Here is a 15,929-nt window from a genome sequence, read left to right as displayed (position 1 = left end):
GGTGAACGCCTCAAGGTGAACGCCTCAAGGTGAACGAGCTGAAAACAGAGAGTTAAGGTGCAGTTACCATGCCGCAACCACCCCCTTCCTCCACCTTTTAACATCCTCTATCTTTTTCCCCCTCAGCAAGCCACGTGCACCTGTAACGAACGTACTGCAAGTTACAACTCAGGTTTTCTCCCTTTTGCCCATCTCTGCAAACATTACAGGTAAAACCTAGCGCAATAAAGAGCATATTTATTCGCTACTTGGAAAGATAAACAACACGACAGAGGAGACACCGCACAGCGCAAATTAACGGCTAAGTATCTCGTCATAAGCTCATGCGAGTTCTGCTCTCATTCAAGCATCCTTTCTGCTTGAGACATCCTGCTTTCTCTGCCCGTCGACAGTCCAGCCAATGTCATCGAACGACCGCCCCCTTTGGTTGCAGCAAAATAGGCACGCGAGACCCAGATGTCACCACGTGTTGACTACAAACCGAACAGTTGGATCTCTCGATACGTCTTAATGCACCGGCTTCTGAAGCCAAAAGAAAGTGTCACCAGTCGTCTCTCGCGATAGCCCCGGCGAAAAACAACACGTGACCTCTGCAGAAATCTGTCGCACGCGCGCAGTGCCTACCTGGGCCTGTTAGTGGACTAACCGCGTTTAACCCCAATAGGGGGCCTACGGGCGGATAGGCGGGGAAAATCGGTATGCACGTCAATCTGGTTAGCCTATATCCTATACGGATTTTCGCGTTTAAAGTTATCGCACCTCTGGGGGTCCGATAGCGGGCCTAAACGCGTGTAAATATGGCGGCACTTTTGTTTTTTCAAGCACGACAGCGGCGTCTTCTACGAAGAAACCGGATTTTCCGGGACCGTACCAATCCTTTCGACACGTACGACGACATAGAAGTGTTTCTTAAGTTCCGATTTCGTCGGCAGCACATCCTGGAACTGACATGTGATGTGTCAGCTGACATCACCCTCGCGAATCGCGGATTCACCCTCACTCCCCTGCAGCAAGTACTCGTCATTTTGCGCTACTTGGCCACGTCAACATTTGAAGACGTCTGTGGAGAATTGGTCGGCGTGGACCAGTCGACAGTAAGCCGAACTGTCAGCAGAGTGATTGGTTCTCCGAAAGTGTCCAAGCCGGCAGTGCTGTTGTCATCCTCCCCTGCAATGAGCCAGTCAATAACATTCTCTGTAAAAAAATGTGAAATAAAATGAAAATTTAAATAAAACAAACCCAGACTATCCCTTAAAAAGAAGAAACTATTCCTTAAAAGGAAGAAACTATTCCTTATGTGTAATTCTATTGGCATGTGAAATGATAATGATAAAAAACAGTAACTCACCGGTCACTCCAGAGAACAAGTTTGACTTGTCCCCTATGATAGACAATATCACTTCTTCGTAGGGCACTGACGCTGGTGCTGGCCCTCCTCCCGTTTTCGCCTCGTCTCTCTTTATGTTTAGAACCGACCCTTTCAGTGCTCTCCACTTCTCCTTCAAATCCGTTACAGTTCGCACTGCCACGGCGCATGCGTTCACCTTGGATGTTATTCTCTGCCATTTCTCCTTCTTCATCTTGCTGGTTATGGTGGCGCTGTGGCTGCTGAAAAGGGTCACACTGATGTTCTACTTGCAGCTCTTCAAGTAGTATTCTCACTTCCTCAGCACTGAAGTTAGCTTTTCTGGCCCTTTTTCCGACTTTCTCCGTCAAGCTGCAAATTTCAGAAACTTCCCTGGAACACGTGTAGTTAAACCGGAAGCACACAGCGGAGCCGGTTTTCCTAGAATCTATAAATATCTCACCTTTCACTTGGCGTTAAGCTATACGTTTCCGTTTAGCGCGTTGTGCATACCAAATCCGGTTAGGGTTTATACGCGGTGAGGGCCCGTGCATACGAGTCCTGGCCAGCTAAGCACAGGCGCGCGAAACAGAATTTTGTTAAAGGCGGCTCTTGGCCTGAGCCCTGACAGAGGCCGATCCCTTCTCGTGTCACCGGGCAAACTGTGACAATACAACACTCAATAATTAAAAAAAAAAGTGCATCAACTGACCTAATTTGTTTTGGAAGGCTCTGCCACTGAATCTATATTGCCAGTGGGTATCTGTGCTAAAATACAGTCTAACAGGAGTGTCAAATTCTTGTTGCCCATCACCGGTCGTTTGGTTACCAAACAAAGCAGAAAACAAGTATACATAGATTCATGTTTTCGTTTTTCAAGTTTATACATGAATCCTGGTTAATGTCTTAATATACGTTATTTGCGTGTTTGACCAAAATATGACATTTTACACAGATCGAGACAGTCATTGTTCTCCGAGACCGCGCTAGCGGTCGAGGTGAACAATGACTGTCGAGATCTGTGTTTAAAATGTCATATTTTGGTCAAATACGCAAATAACATTTATGTATCGATCGAATTCCTTTCAGGTACTATGACTTTGTTGTTGTTTTGACTATTGAACGAGCCCGGGCACACACACATGCAATCAAACACATAAGCTTCATATTTGGGCGTTTCAGGTTGACCGAAACTTCAAAGGAACTACAAAACACACGTCATGTACTGACTTTGTTGTTGTTTTGACATTGAACAGCACACACACATGCAATCAAACACATGACGTGTGTTTTGTAGTTCCTTTAAAGTTTCGGTCAACCTGAAAAGCCAAATTATAAAGTTTTGTCGGCCTCTGACGTCACATGACTCAAAGAAGGGAAATCCAATCTCCAATCGATACATAGAGAATACTACATGGCTTGCTGTGTCGTACCAGATTTACACGAGTTGTTTTTTTTAAAATATTGAACTGCGAGCGAAAGCGAGCTGTTCACTATTTGAAAAAGCAACGAGTGTAAATCTGGTACGACACAGCAAGCCATGTAGTATTCTGTTTATCCTACATACTGTACTTACGTGTATTTTACTGAAAATGTCCTGCATTCGAGGCAGCTAAATTGAAGACGCTTGTTTTGGAACCTCGATCTCTTCTAAAGCCTCGTGCAATCTATTACGTCAAAGCAAAGAAACGTCACTCTGAAAGTGTAGCGTGACGTGTTAGTTCTAAACATTCATCGAGGGGAATTAGCGAGCGCACTTTTTTTCTTCTCCATAATGACGTTTGTCTCGGTGACTTTGGCATCATAAGCAGTGGAAAAACAGGTCCCTGCCAGACTTGCTTGACATGACCTCATTTACATGATATACACACGTGTGGTTTGAACGATTATTATCTCACGGGTGTCTCTCTCACGTATGTATGATAAATTGAGTTATGTCCAAAGTGGAACATGAATGACTGCGTTTGATCTAATAATTCTTTCTGAAACCCACATTTTGAAGACACCAATATAAGGATATATGTTTTTAAAGCACAAACAAACAACCAGATCACGGTCAAAAGTAAGTATTGCACACCCGGCAAGAGGATCCGCTGTCACATTTTTTTTTTGATTTGTGCCGAAATATTGTCTCTTATGGTACGCCAAAACAAAAAGATTTGTGGTATGAATATTTTTGGCGAAAATATTTTATTGTCACAATTCGCCGATGATACCAGTCTGTTTCTTGATGGTACAGAGCAATCATTTTGCGAAAGTATAAAAGTGTTACAACATTTTGCGTCATTGTCAGGTCTGAGAATGAATTATGATAAAACAATAGTAGGACCTTTAAAGTTTTCCAAAAGAAGATTTTTGCCTAATATGAATTTTACCTGGAACCTGAATAAGTTCAAAGCACTTGGTGTTACTTTTTCAGTAAATGTATCCGATGTGGTTTTTCTTAATTAATAATAATCAATCAATCAATGAGGCTTATATCGCGCATATTCCGTGGGTACAGTTCTAGGCGCTCTGCAGTGATGCCGTGTGAGATGAAATTTTATACGGCCAGTAGATTGCAGCCATTTCGGCGCATATTTACCTTTCACGGCCTATTATTCCAAGTCACACGGGTATAGGTAGACAATTATTAACTGTGCCTAAGCAATTTTGCCAGGAAAGACCCTTTTGTCAATCGTGGGATCTTTAACGTGCACACCCAATGTAGTGTACACGGGGGGAGGCTTCGGACACCGAAGAGAGTCTGCACACAAAGTTGACTCTGAAATAAATTTCCGCCGAACCTGGGATCGAACTCACGCTGACAGCGGCCAACTGAATACAAATCCAGCGCGCTACCAACTGAGCTATATCCCCGCCCCGATTGATTGAATAATAATGCAAACTTTTATAGCGCTATTCTAGAAAAATGTCTACTCTTAGCGCTTTACAATACGTACATCGACCAAGCATACTATACACGCACAGGCAAAGAAACCGACCAAACATAACCAACAAACTATACATGCACAGGCAAAGAAAACGACCAAGCATACAATACACGCACAGGCAAAGATAACGACCAAACATAAGCAAACATACTATGACCAAACATAACCAACATACTATACGCGCGCAGGCAAAGAGAACAATCAGCACATGTAATAATTACTGACAACTAATAATGCAGGCATACAGTGACAGTCCAATACACAGCCTAAGCACAAGAACCACAGTAGGCTTCCATATAAAAACGTGTAATTATAGAAATAAGTTGAAAGAAATTCAAAAACTTTTTAATTCATGGACCAGAAGGAACCTAACACCATTTGGTAAGATACCAGTCATACAAACCTTGGCAATTTCCAGACTGACACACTTGTTTACGAATTTACCTGATCTAGATGAACAGTTTATGATAGAGTTGGATACGATTTTTTCAAATTTCTTTGGGGTGGAAAAAGAGATAAAATTAAAAGAATTAGGTCACCCAGCCCTATGAAGATGGAGGGTTAAAGATGGTTGACGTGAAATATTTTCTGTCATCTCTGAAAAGTGTTTAATTAAAAAAGGTTGTTGATCTTACTAGATTAATATCAAGATTATTGTTTAAAGCATGTCTATTTGTTATAACAATTAATATGAGAGGAGGAGAATTTGCAAATGTTTTGATGCAGAAAATGGATAACCCGTTTTGGACCGATGTATTTAAACATTATAAGAATTTACATGGAAATTGTGACCCAACAACCTTCAACGATTTTGTATTAGAATGCTTACATTATAATGCTAATATTCGCAGAGATAAAAAGACAGTGTACATTAAAAATTGGATCGACAATGGAATTGTTCAGATTGGTCATATTTTGGGACAAAATGGATATTTATCCTATAATGCGTTGAAAATGAAATATCCGAATGTGCGAGGAGATTTTGTATTGTATGAAGGTGTAATTCAGGCTGTTAAAAAATATCAGAGAAAATCAGTTTAGAATTTGATCAACATTTTATTATGACAGCGCCCATTGTGTGGAAATGTATTTGTCATGGTAAGACACAATTTATTTTCCAACAATTGACTGAACATGTTACTGTCTCAAAATGTATTGAAAAATGGTCTGAATCCGTAGACTGTTTGTTAGATAAGAAGGTTATTTTTCAACATGTCTTTAAAACAACAAAGTATACCTGTCTGAGATGGTTCCAGTATCGATTATTGTACAGAATTTTGCCGACAGAACGGTTTCTATTTTCAACGAAAAATTGTGGATACGTCATTGTGTACATTTTGCGGTAGAGATGAAAAAACCCTTATACATATGTTTTGGGAATGCGATAAAGTGCAGACTTTTTGGATAGAATTTGTTCATTGGCTAAAGGCGAACTGCACCCATTGTGACAATATAACTGGTTCTATTTGGAGTGGCGAACAATGTAGTCACCGATAAAGTTGTTGATGTGTTAGTAATTTGTGTCAAACACCACATATATATTTCCAAATTAACAAAAAGATCCCTCATTTTAGACATTTAATAGACATTTTAAGCAAACATGTATTTGGGAAAAGTACAACGCAGCTATGAATAATACACTAGATACATTTTACAAGGATTAGCGCTTGTATATGCATGATTTGATGTAACGTTTTTGATGTGTTAGTACTTTGTGCCAAACATCACATATATATTTTCAAAATGAACAAAAAGATCCCTAATTTTCAAACATTTAATAGAAATTTTAAGCAAAGATTTATTTGGAAAAAGTACAACGCAGCTATGAATAATACTCTAGATACATTTTTCAAGGATTGGCGCTTTTATATATATGCATGCTTTGATGTAACCCTTAGTTTATTTTTCCTTTACATATTTTTGATACTGCGACCACCAAGCCATGAACACCCCCACCCCACCCCCTGTGTGTTGTAATAGTCCCATTGTGTATGTGATGTAATGTAATCATGTAATGTAAAGCCTATACATGTAGAAAAAAAACTCAAAAAAAGAAAATCATTCTTTTTATTTTAAGTATTGCACATCCAAAGATAACAATTTCGATGAACCCTTAAGTGAGTTACCTGCATGCTGTAGCATCTATCTCTGCTTCAACTGTTTTCTTTATCGAGCTGTGTGCATATTTTTCATAACCAGTCAGACCTCCCTCTCTCTCCCACCTCATTTCATCAGAGTTTGAGGGTGGGAATCACAAATCACCAAATCCAATATTCAGGTTCTTTGATAAAACTATGAAATCGATCGTTAAATACATTTTCAAAACTAGACAAAATAACTGCACTACTGGGTTGGTTCTTGCAGTGCTGCGATATATATGTATATTTTGTAAAGATAATGAGCATTAAACCAATCATCTCTGTGAAAACAAATCATCATCTCCTGAATCCAAAAATGTATAACCGGTACATATGTTGTGTTTAGATTAGAAATAAGCAATGTTTTGGTTTGTTTTACCACGAAAATGTGTTAGCGCTGTCTTGGCTTCAGGGTGTCGGCCAACCTATGATTGACTAGTTTTGATTAAAAAAACCATTTTATTCTGCAAGGACCTAAGATTGTCTAAATGTATTGATTTTGCTTTTTAAAACTTGTTTTACTGCAGTTGGGCCCTCCCAAGACAAGCTCAAAATCAAATGCTATGAGTCTCCCTTAGTCACTGACGGCTCGAGGACGATGGCGTTGAGTTGCGAGGCATCAGATGTATATCCAACGCCATTCTATGGCTGGGGCGGCTTATGTGAATCCAACACGCCCAATTGTACGTGTCAACCTCAACCTGACCAAGACGGTCAGAACATACTCTGCACAGTAACGAATGCTGTCACTATACAATCGGAAACTTTGAGTTATACTGTGCATTTGAACTGTAAGTATTGTTAAAGCATGGGGCTAACTAAACCTGACCTGTTTTGTAGTTTTTTCCATATCTTTTTAATAGTGTATGTACATTGTTACTCTATCTGTATTAGCAATATTTCAAAACTATAAAACAATCAGAATAGCGTCATATCTTGTATATAGGTACACATATGTTTTCTTTTTTCTTTTAGCTTCAAACGTTTTCTTAATTTGTTCATATAAATCTTTGTCATTCCTGTGTCTTTGAGAAAATGTATTTTTTACAAGTAAAATGACTATTACTCCTATTAGTTAAATTGAGGTGATGTATTCGAAAGAAATATAGTTCTGTTCCAACTGCACATTACTCTTTTCTTTCTTACCATTTGTGCGTTGGCAAAACGAATGTCCTCAAGAGTACCAGGCAAAACAATAATTGCAGATTCGACTGCAGGCTCGTTAGAGAGAATGTATTGAGATTTGAAATCCATATTTTTGTCTGTCACATTTCTTCGTGAATATTTGGGAATTATAATACATTTCTTTGCCAGACGTAAGAACAGCTACAAAAAATAGCAACCCGCGGTCAGTGCTATCTCAGATCGTGATGGCAGAAGACAATTATCGTCCTTTCATTGTCTGCCATGGGTGCCAAATTTAATGTATGTCTCACAAAACATAATGGTCGTACTTTATCATTTTCAAGTTAGTGAAAGTACGGAAAAGTAATGCAAAAATGCATTGAATTTTGTGATGTGGATAGGTTTCTAAACGGACAGTTGGTTTACATTAGCGGCACAGAGTCGAATATGTTCAAATAACATTTCTAGATAGCAAACGAGAGACAGGGACAAAGAAAGGAAGAGAGAGGGGAGGGTGGGGCATACACGGAATGTTCGATACTTCTGTGAGAAAATTGGTCAAGGCATGTCCTAAATTATAAGTATTTTGACTCACGAATGTTCTGTCATTTGCTTCTTGGGATTTGTTCTGTCAATTTGTACAGATCCTCCTATGGAACCCCCGGTAATTGTCGCTAACACTGACAGAGCAGTGTTGTCAGCTGGTGACATCTTAACCTGTACTGTGCGTGGAGGGAAACCTCGGGTTGCCTCTGTCAAGTTTAACTGTACCAACCCCACCCTGTCTGATCAGCCTGACCTTGTAGGAGAGAACTCGGTGTCCAGCTCTGTCATCGTAGATACGTCGGATTCAGGAGAAACTCCCGCAGTCTGCCATTGCACTGCTGTGTGGGGCCCGGAGCCACATCTATACCAAAAGAACGACAGCAAGGAATATCAACTGAAATGTAAGTACTTGCAGTTTTTGTTAAGTTGACCAAGTGTATCAATCAAAAGAATTACACCTAGCTAATTTATGGGCAGTAACTTGCCGGCTGACTTGCCACATCGAAAGAGAAAAAAAAGGTATACTCGTACCTAAGATAAGTACTTTCCAAAACAAAGTTCCCGCAAAGAGAGAGAGAGAGAGAGAGAGAGAGAGAGAGAGAGAGAGAGAGAAAACGAAAATAACAATGAGTCTTTTAAAACGATTGTGCGAGTGTGTGTGTGTGTGTGTGTGTGTGTGTGTGTGTGTGTGTGTGTGTGTGTGTGTGTGTGTGTGTGTGTGTGTGTAGCTCTGTGTCTCTGTTGGCGTTTGTGTTTACCTGTGTGTTTGTCTGTGTGCGTACGTTTTCCAAGCCAAAGCTACGGTTTTTTGTTCGTTTTTAAATACATTTTCACCACATTTTCCATGCAGTCAAGGCGTCAGTGACCAACTTCACGATGAACGAGACAACGAAGCTCACAGTGACTGAGGACGACGAACCCGAGCTTGTTTTCTATTGTGACGTTGCCGCCAGACCTGCCGCTGACGTGTCACTGCTTCACGAGAACAAAACACGTTTGGCTTTTTCCAGTACGACAAATGGCACGGGGTCAGATCATTACAGAGCCATGCACAAGCTTTCGTCTGTGCGGTGTGAAGATACAGGTCTATTCGTGTGTGAGGCTGACAACGGACTGTCCACGCCCAGCAAGAAAAGTGTTCAACTCGATGTACTTGGTAATGATTTTGTTGAGAAAGTCGTTTAAAGATAAGGGGAATAAAACCAAATCGTGCCCTCAGATGAGACTTTGCTCTCTCTCTGTCAGATCCTGAATTTAGAGCGATCTTCAAATATGAGGGTTTTTTTTTATTTTTTTTTTTTTTTACTGTTTTCAGTCCTGTGATTTCTCCACATCACACATTTAAAGAGTGTCTTTTTGGCAACATTTAATGTTGAACAGCCATAACGCGGTTACAAACAAATCTTGGAGTTTGCTGATGTAATGCTTATTATGAGGGAACAGATAACATCAGAAATGTACAATCTAGGCAGAGCTTCAGTGCAAATGATCGGCTGACTAGAATATTTTCAGCAATACGAGTTCATAAGTGACATAATGCTGACATCTGGAGGACGTTGCTAGAGCTAGAGGCTATAACTATGGATGTTTTACTTGGTTTTGCAAATGTATGCCATAGTTGAATACTTGCTGACCTTTCCATGTTGAAACGTCCGGCTTGTTTCAGGTCGACCGAGGCTTTACGGGAATCTAATCAACCATGAACCAGACCTGACAGACAAGGGACTTGTGATTACTCTCGTCGCCAACCCGGTTCCCAATGACTTCCAGTGTGCTTACCTCGGCCGCGAGACAAAAGACAATCAAGAATGCCAATCCGACATCATGTTTAAAACAGAGTGTGTGCGGCACCAGTCCGTTGGCTATTTAGTTGATTGCAGTGTACATCCAGTCAACGTTTCCGACGGTCTTTACGATCTCTCCATCTCAAACCATTTGGGGAATTACACGTGGAGGTTCGATGTCAGACAGGCTGGTATGTTAGAGTTTACCTTCTTCTGGCTTTTGTCTCATTAAATAAAATGTCCTTGCTTATTAGTGCATGTTATCTCTCGGTGGATTCTCCAGGCCATTGATTTCTATGAGTTTCGTTAAGACCAGTGTTATGTTCCATGTGGAAATAGCATCTAAATTCTAACCAGATAGAAATCACTAAAAGGTCAGCATGATATCAGATCAAAAGCTGTTAAAGAGACAGATTTAGTCATTTATTCAGTAATATGCAAAGCAGAAAAAGATGTATTGCTGCAGTGGTTGCTTTCCATGTACATTTTGTCAGATTTGCTGGATTATTGTGCTTTCAAAATTTGTCTTTTGCATTTAAAGTTTGGTGACGTTATGTTAAAGATAACCGTCCACAAAAACCACTTGGACAAAGACACAAAAATATTTAACCTAGCTGGTTCCTGTGCATGTTCTGCTAAATTAGTTTTGTAGCTAAAATTAATTTCAATCTGACAAAAGTCTCATTCTGCATGGAAAGCAGTCAGGATGATGAATGCTTGTACGTTTGTAAGTACAAGGATGCTCTTATCCCACGTACACGTTCTGACAGCTCTTATTTGGTAAACATCATCACTTCCATGGGAGAGAAGCTAGCTTTATATTGACACATGGCTACAATTCGGCGATTGCCAAGTATTACTGTTGGGTTGCCATTTCTTTTCTGGTGAAGTTAGAAACTCAAATTTCACATCGAAGAAAACGGTATCCTTCACTTTATTTTCATGCAAATAATCTTATGAGGTCTGGTATTGTCTTTAATGACGTTATTGGGGAAACCAAAGGAAGAAAAGAAGTTTGCTTACAGGCAGTGGAATTATAATAGACTGACATAGATTTGTTTTTTCTAGAAAGCTGTTACTTCTGAATTTTTGCTTTAACATTGAAGCAAAATTTACCGTCATATACAAAGATCGATGTAACTTTTAATAAGATGATTTGACAATGAATTAAACATTTAAAACGCAAGATTACTGTTTTTTGATATGTGCATAGATTTTGACGTACAAGACAAAACATTAATCTTTGTGAAGAAACACCTTGAAGAAAGCACATGGATTTGAATGTCTGAAATATTCCGGATTTTGTGTGGTATTGGTGAAAGACTGTAATTTCCACAAAACACAGTGGCCAGAAAAAGGATGCCACGTCTGAGAGAGGCACAAAGAAACAGTAGCCTTTCTAAGTTTTTCTAGATTGCTTCAAATGACAAGTGGTATTGTCACTGGAGATTCCGATAAATTCCTGACTTCTCGGATCACTCTAGTTTTAAAAAAAAGCATAAGAAACCAATCCTCTGAAACAAAATATCATTTATTCAAAATTTACGATGGAAAACATAAGATTTAAAACTAGTTAAAAAGATGGAAGGTTATTGAAAAGTGTTATTGATTTGTGTCAACATTTATACGATAAAAGTTGTGTAGATGTGGTAAATTTGTATTGGTTTTTACTCAATGGTTCACATGTAATTACACATATGACTTTATCTATCTGACAGAGTAATATAGTCCCATTAGAGATGAACCTCCTCGCAGTACACTATTAAGATTCGTGTATTAACTAACCCACATTTAGGCATATGAATGATGATACAATTTTCACGCTTGCATGACTCTTTTAATTTCCTTACTTATAGTTTCTTTGGAAGTATCAGCACCAACGGACTCGAAACGATATCTGGTTCCCGTGTTCGTCCTGCTATTCATCGGTGTGATGGTTGCTGCCATCGGCATATTCATCTTCTTTAAACGACGAAGACTACGACGAAAATCATCTTGCATCGGATCTGTCACCAAAGGTAACACGAGGAGTTATGCTTCACAGAACATTGAATGCACGGATTATTTCTCCGTGTGCGTGTGTGTGTGAGTGTGTGTGTGTGTGTGTGTGTGTATGTGTGTGTGTGTGTGTGTGTGTCCATGTGTCTGTGTGTGTCTTTGTGTGTATGAGACAGTGACAAAAGGTCAGGTGTCATGTCTACTGTCCCGAATGACACACGATTGCTGACATTTCACCATTGCCAAAAGAATAAACAAATAAGAAATAGGTAGAAAATGAATGTGAAAACTGACTTTGATTGTTGATCTGTATTTTCTATACCACTAACAAATAATCTACTTACACATAGCTGTTTGGCAAATGTATGTTGCATGGGACACACTGACATGAAAGTGGAAGATGTTTTTCCCTCTAGAGAAACTACATATCAAGTTACACTTTTTGTGCTCTTCCATTCCAGTTGGCAATCAATTGTTAACGCATGTTATTAGAAAAAATAGAACGAAAACAGATTAGATAGAATGAAAAATGTACTGGTGATGTCATTTGGGACATACTGACATGAAAACGTCACCTTTTGTCATTGTCTCGTATGTGTTTGTGTGTATGTCTATGTGTGTGTGTGTGTGTGTGTCTATGTGTGTTTGTGTGTGTTTGTGTGTATGTCTATGTGTGTGTGTGTGTGTCTATGTGTGTGTGTGTGTGTGTGTGTGTGTGTGTGTGTGTGTGTGTGTGTGTGTGTTTGTGTGTGTGTGTGTGTGTGTAGAACAGTCTTCGAATTCTGATCTGGAAAACAATTGTCAACCTCACATACAAAGGTCCCTGTGTCTTCATATCTCACCTTTGGCAGTACAGTACACGTCTCGTAAAAAATAACTGCAACCTTCATTTATTTATTTGACTTGCTCTATTATTCACTGTAATCGTTTAACTAGCTCACTGACAACTTTGATATTCCGTTTAACGTTCTTTACAACGGTAGTGATTCATGTGGTCCTGACATCAAAGTATTCAATTATATTCCTTCCTTAGAAGACGGTGTCAAACCCGAAACGACCAATGGTGACCATGGTGATACCAACATGCCCAGTAAAGAAGTGGGGTCAAGCCTGACACTTGATATCATGTGTCCTGTTAATGTTGGTAAGTAGAATTAAGTTTTTTAAAAAAGGTATAATGTGTGCATTTTGCAGAGTTTGCGTGGGGGAGTATGGTTTGGCGTACCCGCATAACATAATTATAATAAAGATTTGTTGTATAACAGTATAGTGACGTGTATTCAATTCAATATAAATCAATACACATTTATTATCTGAATGTAAGACAAACAGAAATGTTGCTTTTGGTTCGTATACACAGATATTGCATCACTCTCAACACATTTGAACACATAGAAAGCATCTGCACACACATCCATACCCGCACCATCACATAAATATCCACAGACACGCACTCATGTGTCCATTATAAATTACAAATACGTTAAAGGCGTGGAGGGTTTAAATCGGGTAAGTATGGCTACCCCTCAATGTCAAATCTCGTGCCCAACAGTCAGACCATCTAACCTACCTGAAAAATAATGTACACCAAATATAGAATAATTCAGTCAACAGGTGTAGAAGTAATTGGAATTTGTGTAGGTGTCTTTTTTTTTGGGGGGGGGGCGTCACCCTGTAGGAAAGTCAAGCTGATTTATTTATTCTTATATTCCAATTTGTTCGTGTCGGGAGACCTCGATCGGATAAGAAAAATATTGGGCAATTCATACCTCTTATCCGTCATATTTTTTATGGAATCAAAATCAGACAGTAGAAGTTGCCTGTTTGCATGTGTGTTCAGGCCCTGGCTCGAACTTATTTATGTGTTAAGGTGTGAAGGTTTTATTTGGCTTTAGGCCCATAAGGCGTTTAAAGCTAACATATAACACACAGCTAATTAACACACCCAAACACACGCACATTAACAGTGTACACAGGCACAACAAGCAGTGGTCTAAGTAAGCAACAAAAGAAAACGAAACACACTAACAAACAAACAAACAAACAACATATGTTTTTGGAATCAGAAAATGATACAGAATAAGATTAAATAATTTTTGAATGGATTGCAAAACATCACATTTAATCAGAATTTTCAGATTTTTTATGCTCAAACTTATTATTTAAATTTTAGGCTTCCATGCTGAAATGCAATCTCATTGTCTGGACTTTGTCGAAGATTGCTTGACCAAAATGTTATTCAATTTGATCGAAAAATGAGGGTTTGACAGTGCCGCCTCAATCAGCTTTCACAAAAAGCCGGATATGACGTCTTTAAAAACATGTATCGAAAAAATGAAAACAATTTCCGGGGATACTGTTTTAAGGAAATCTCATAAACTCCATGAAGATCGGTCGACTAGTTTTCTTTGAATCGCTCTAAAAACACACACACACACACACATACACACACACACACACACACACACACACACACACACACACACACACACACACACACACACACACACACACACACACACACATCCATACACACACACATTGATACACACACACACACACACTCATCTTGATTCCCCGTCTATGTTAAAACATTTAGTGAAAAGTGTACTAAATGTAAAAAGGAAGCACATGTCTACTAAGATTGATCTCCCTGCCTGTGTGTGTGTGTGTGTGTGTGTGTGTGTGTGTATGTGTGTGTCTGTCTGTCTGTCTGTCTGTCTGTTTGTCTGTTTGCCTTCGTGCTTGCCTGCTTGTGTGTGTTTGTGTCTGTGTCTATGACTGTGTGTCTGTGCATTGCAGAAGTACATGACAAACCTGAAGCGGCCAAAAGTCGTGATAGTATTTCAATGGAAGAGGAGGATGGCAAACAACCAGAACCTCCGCCAATGCAAGTCAAAATTGAGTCACCCACTGAAGATGATGAACGTCTGGTCGACTGTAATCCGGCAAGTAGCTCTTCTAACAAGTGCGATAATTCTGCACCTGTTGAGCAAAATGCTTGCCCTACCTTCGAGGCATGAGCTGGTCAGCCGTCAGACGCAGAAGAACCCGAGTGTGCCACCTCAGTTAGCGAGTCCTGCGCCTGATCACTCCCCAATGTCAGCAGCAAAGACACCTGATCAAGGAAATCCTGTCGAACTTGACCCTCCGCCAGAAGAAAGTCAACGCAATGAACCCTTATCTGAATCTGAGTGTGCGACAAATCCAGTGTCAGAGAACCGAATTTTTCTCAGCCATGGCTAATTTAAATGCATGTGAATTTGAGCTACCCCACAACAGAAAACTAAGAAAGAGCAGCGATGATAATACGATAGATATGGTAATAATAAATATGATAATATCAACAATGATGATAATCATAATATTTGCCAGTAAGTACGTGGGTCATAAGATTAAAAAAAAAAAGCATTCATTGGAGAGAGTGAATACCCTTAATCTTACTCCCGGAGTGCTCTAACAGGTTAAGCGTATTCACTCTCTCCAATGAAATGCTTTATTTTTTATCATACGACACAAATACTTGCTGACAGTTAGAAGTAGTTGCAGATTATAATTGCTGCTCTTTCTGATGAGTCTGGCATAGGTTATAGCTCAAGTAGGAGCAGGGGCACATTATTACTAATTGGAGGAATTTGGTGTGCATTTGCAGATTTATTGCCTATTCACTCTATTCAAACAAACGCTTTCATTTGATCATTTGACACAAGCAGTTATTGAAGATTAACAGCTATTGTGCCGACGAGTCGAAGACGATACTTGTTCGAGTCTTAATATCGGACCCTATTGCTACGCTGAAAACACAATATCGTTTATATTGCTATTCTGACCGAATATTCTGTGTTGTAAACATGTGTTTGTCAGCAACAACTACTAGAATGGGCCATGTTGCCTATTGCAGACGACGGTTTATTGCGCATATCCTTTGCTCGTGTATCCACGGAAATCACCGAACATTGAAGAACCCACGGACATGTATCACAGAGAAGATACGAGAAAACCAGATTAAGTCAATATGCCAGTTTTCATATGACGTCACGTATAATTTTTGCCGACGTAT

The 15,929-nt window shown here is 39.5% G+C and overlaps 1 protein-coding gene across 1 annotated transcript in view; it reads left to right on the top strand.

The window, feature by feature from the left end:
* LOC138972442 (uncharacterized) overlaps positions 1–15,693 on the top strand; it is a 23,136-nt gene extending 7,443 nt beyond the window's left edge. Inside the window, exons 3-9 of the mRNA XM_070345093.1 lie at positions 6,944–7,207; positions 8,186–8,488; positions 8,938–9,243; positions 9,754–10,062; positions 11,728–11,889; positions 12,903–13,013; positions 14,672–15,693. Coding sequence (XP_070201194.1) covers positions 6,944–7,207; positions 8,186–8,488; positions 8,938–9,243; positions 9,754–10,062; positions 11,728–11,889; positions 12,903–13,013; positions 14,672–14,892 — 1,676 coding nt within the window. The 3' untranslated portion in view covers positions 14,893–15,693. The remainder of the gene's footprint in view (positions 1–6,943; positions 7,208–8,185; positions 8,489–8,937; positions 9,244–9,753; positions 10,063–11,727; positions 11,890–12,902; positions 13,014–14,671) is intronic.
* The last annotated feature ends 236 nt before the right edge of the window (positions 15,694–15,929 follow it).

Source organism: Littorina saxatilis, linkage group LG8 (assembly GCF_037325665.1).
Source record: "Littorina saxatilis isolate snail1 linkage group LG8, US_GU_Lsax_2.0, whole genome shotgun sequence".
Taxonomy (NCBI): domain Eukaryota; kingdom Metazoa; phylum Mollusca; class Gastropoda; order Littorinimorpha; family Littorinidae; genus Littorina; species Littorina saxatilis.
The sequence above is the reverse complement of the archived record's forward strand: the minus strand, read 5'-3'. Positions and strand labels throughout refer to the sequence as shown.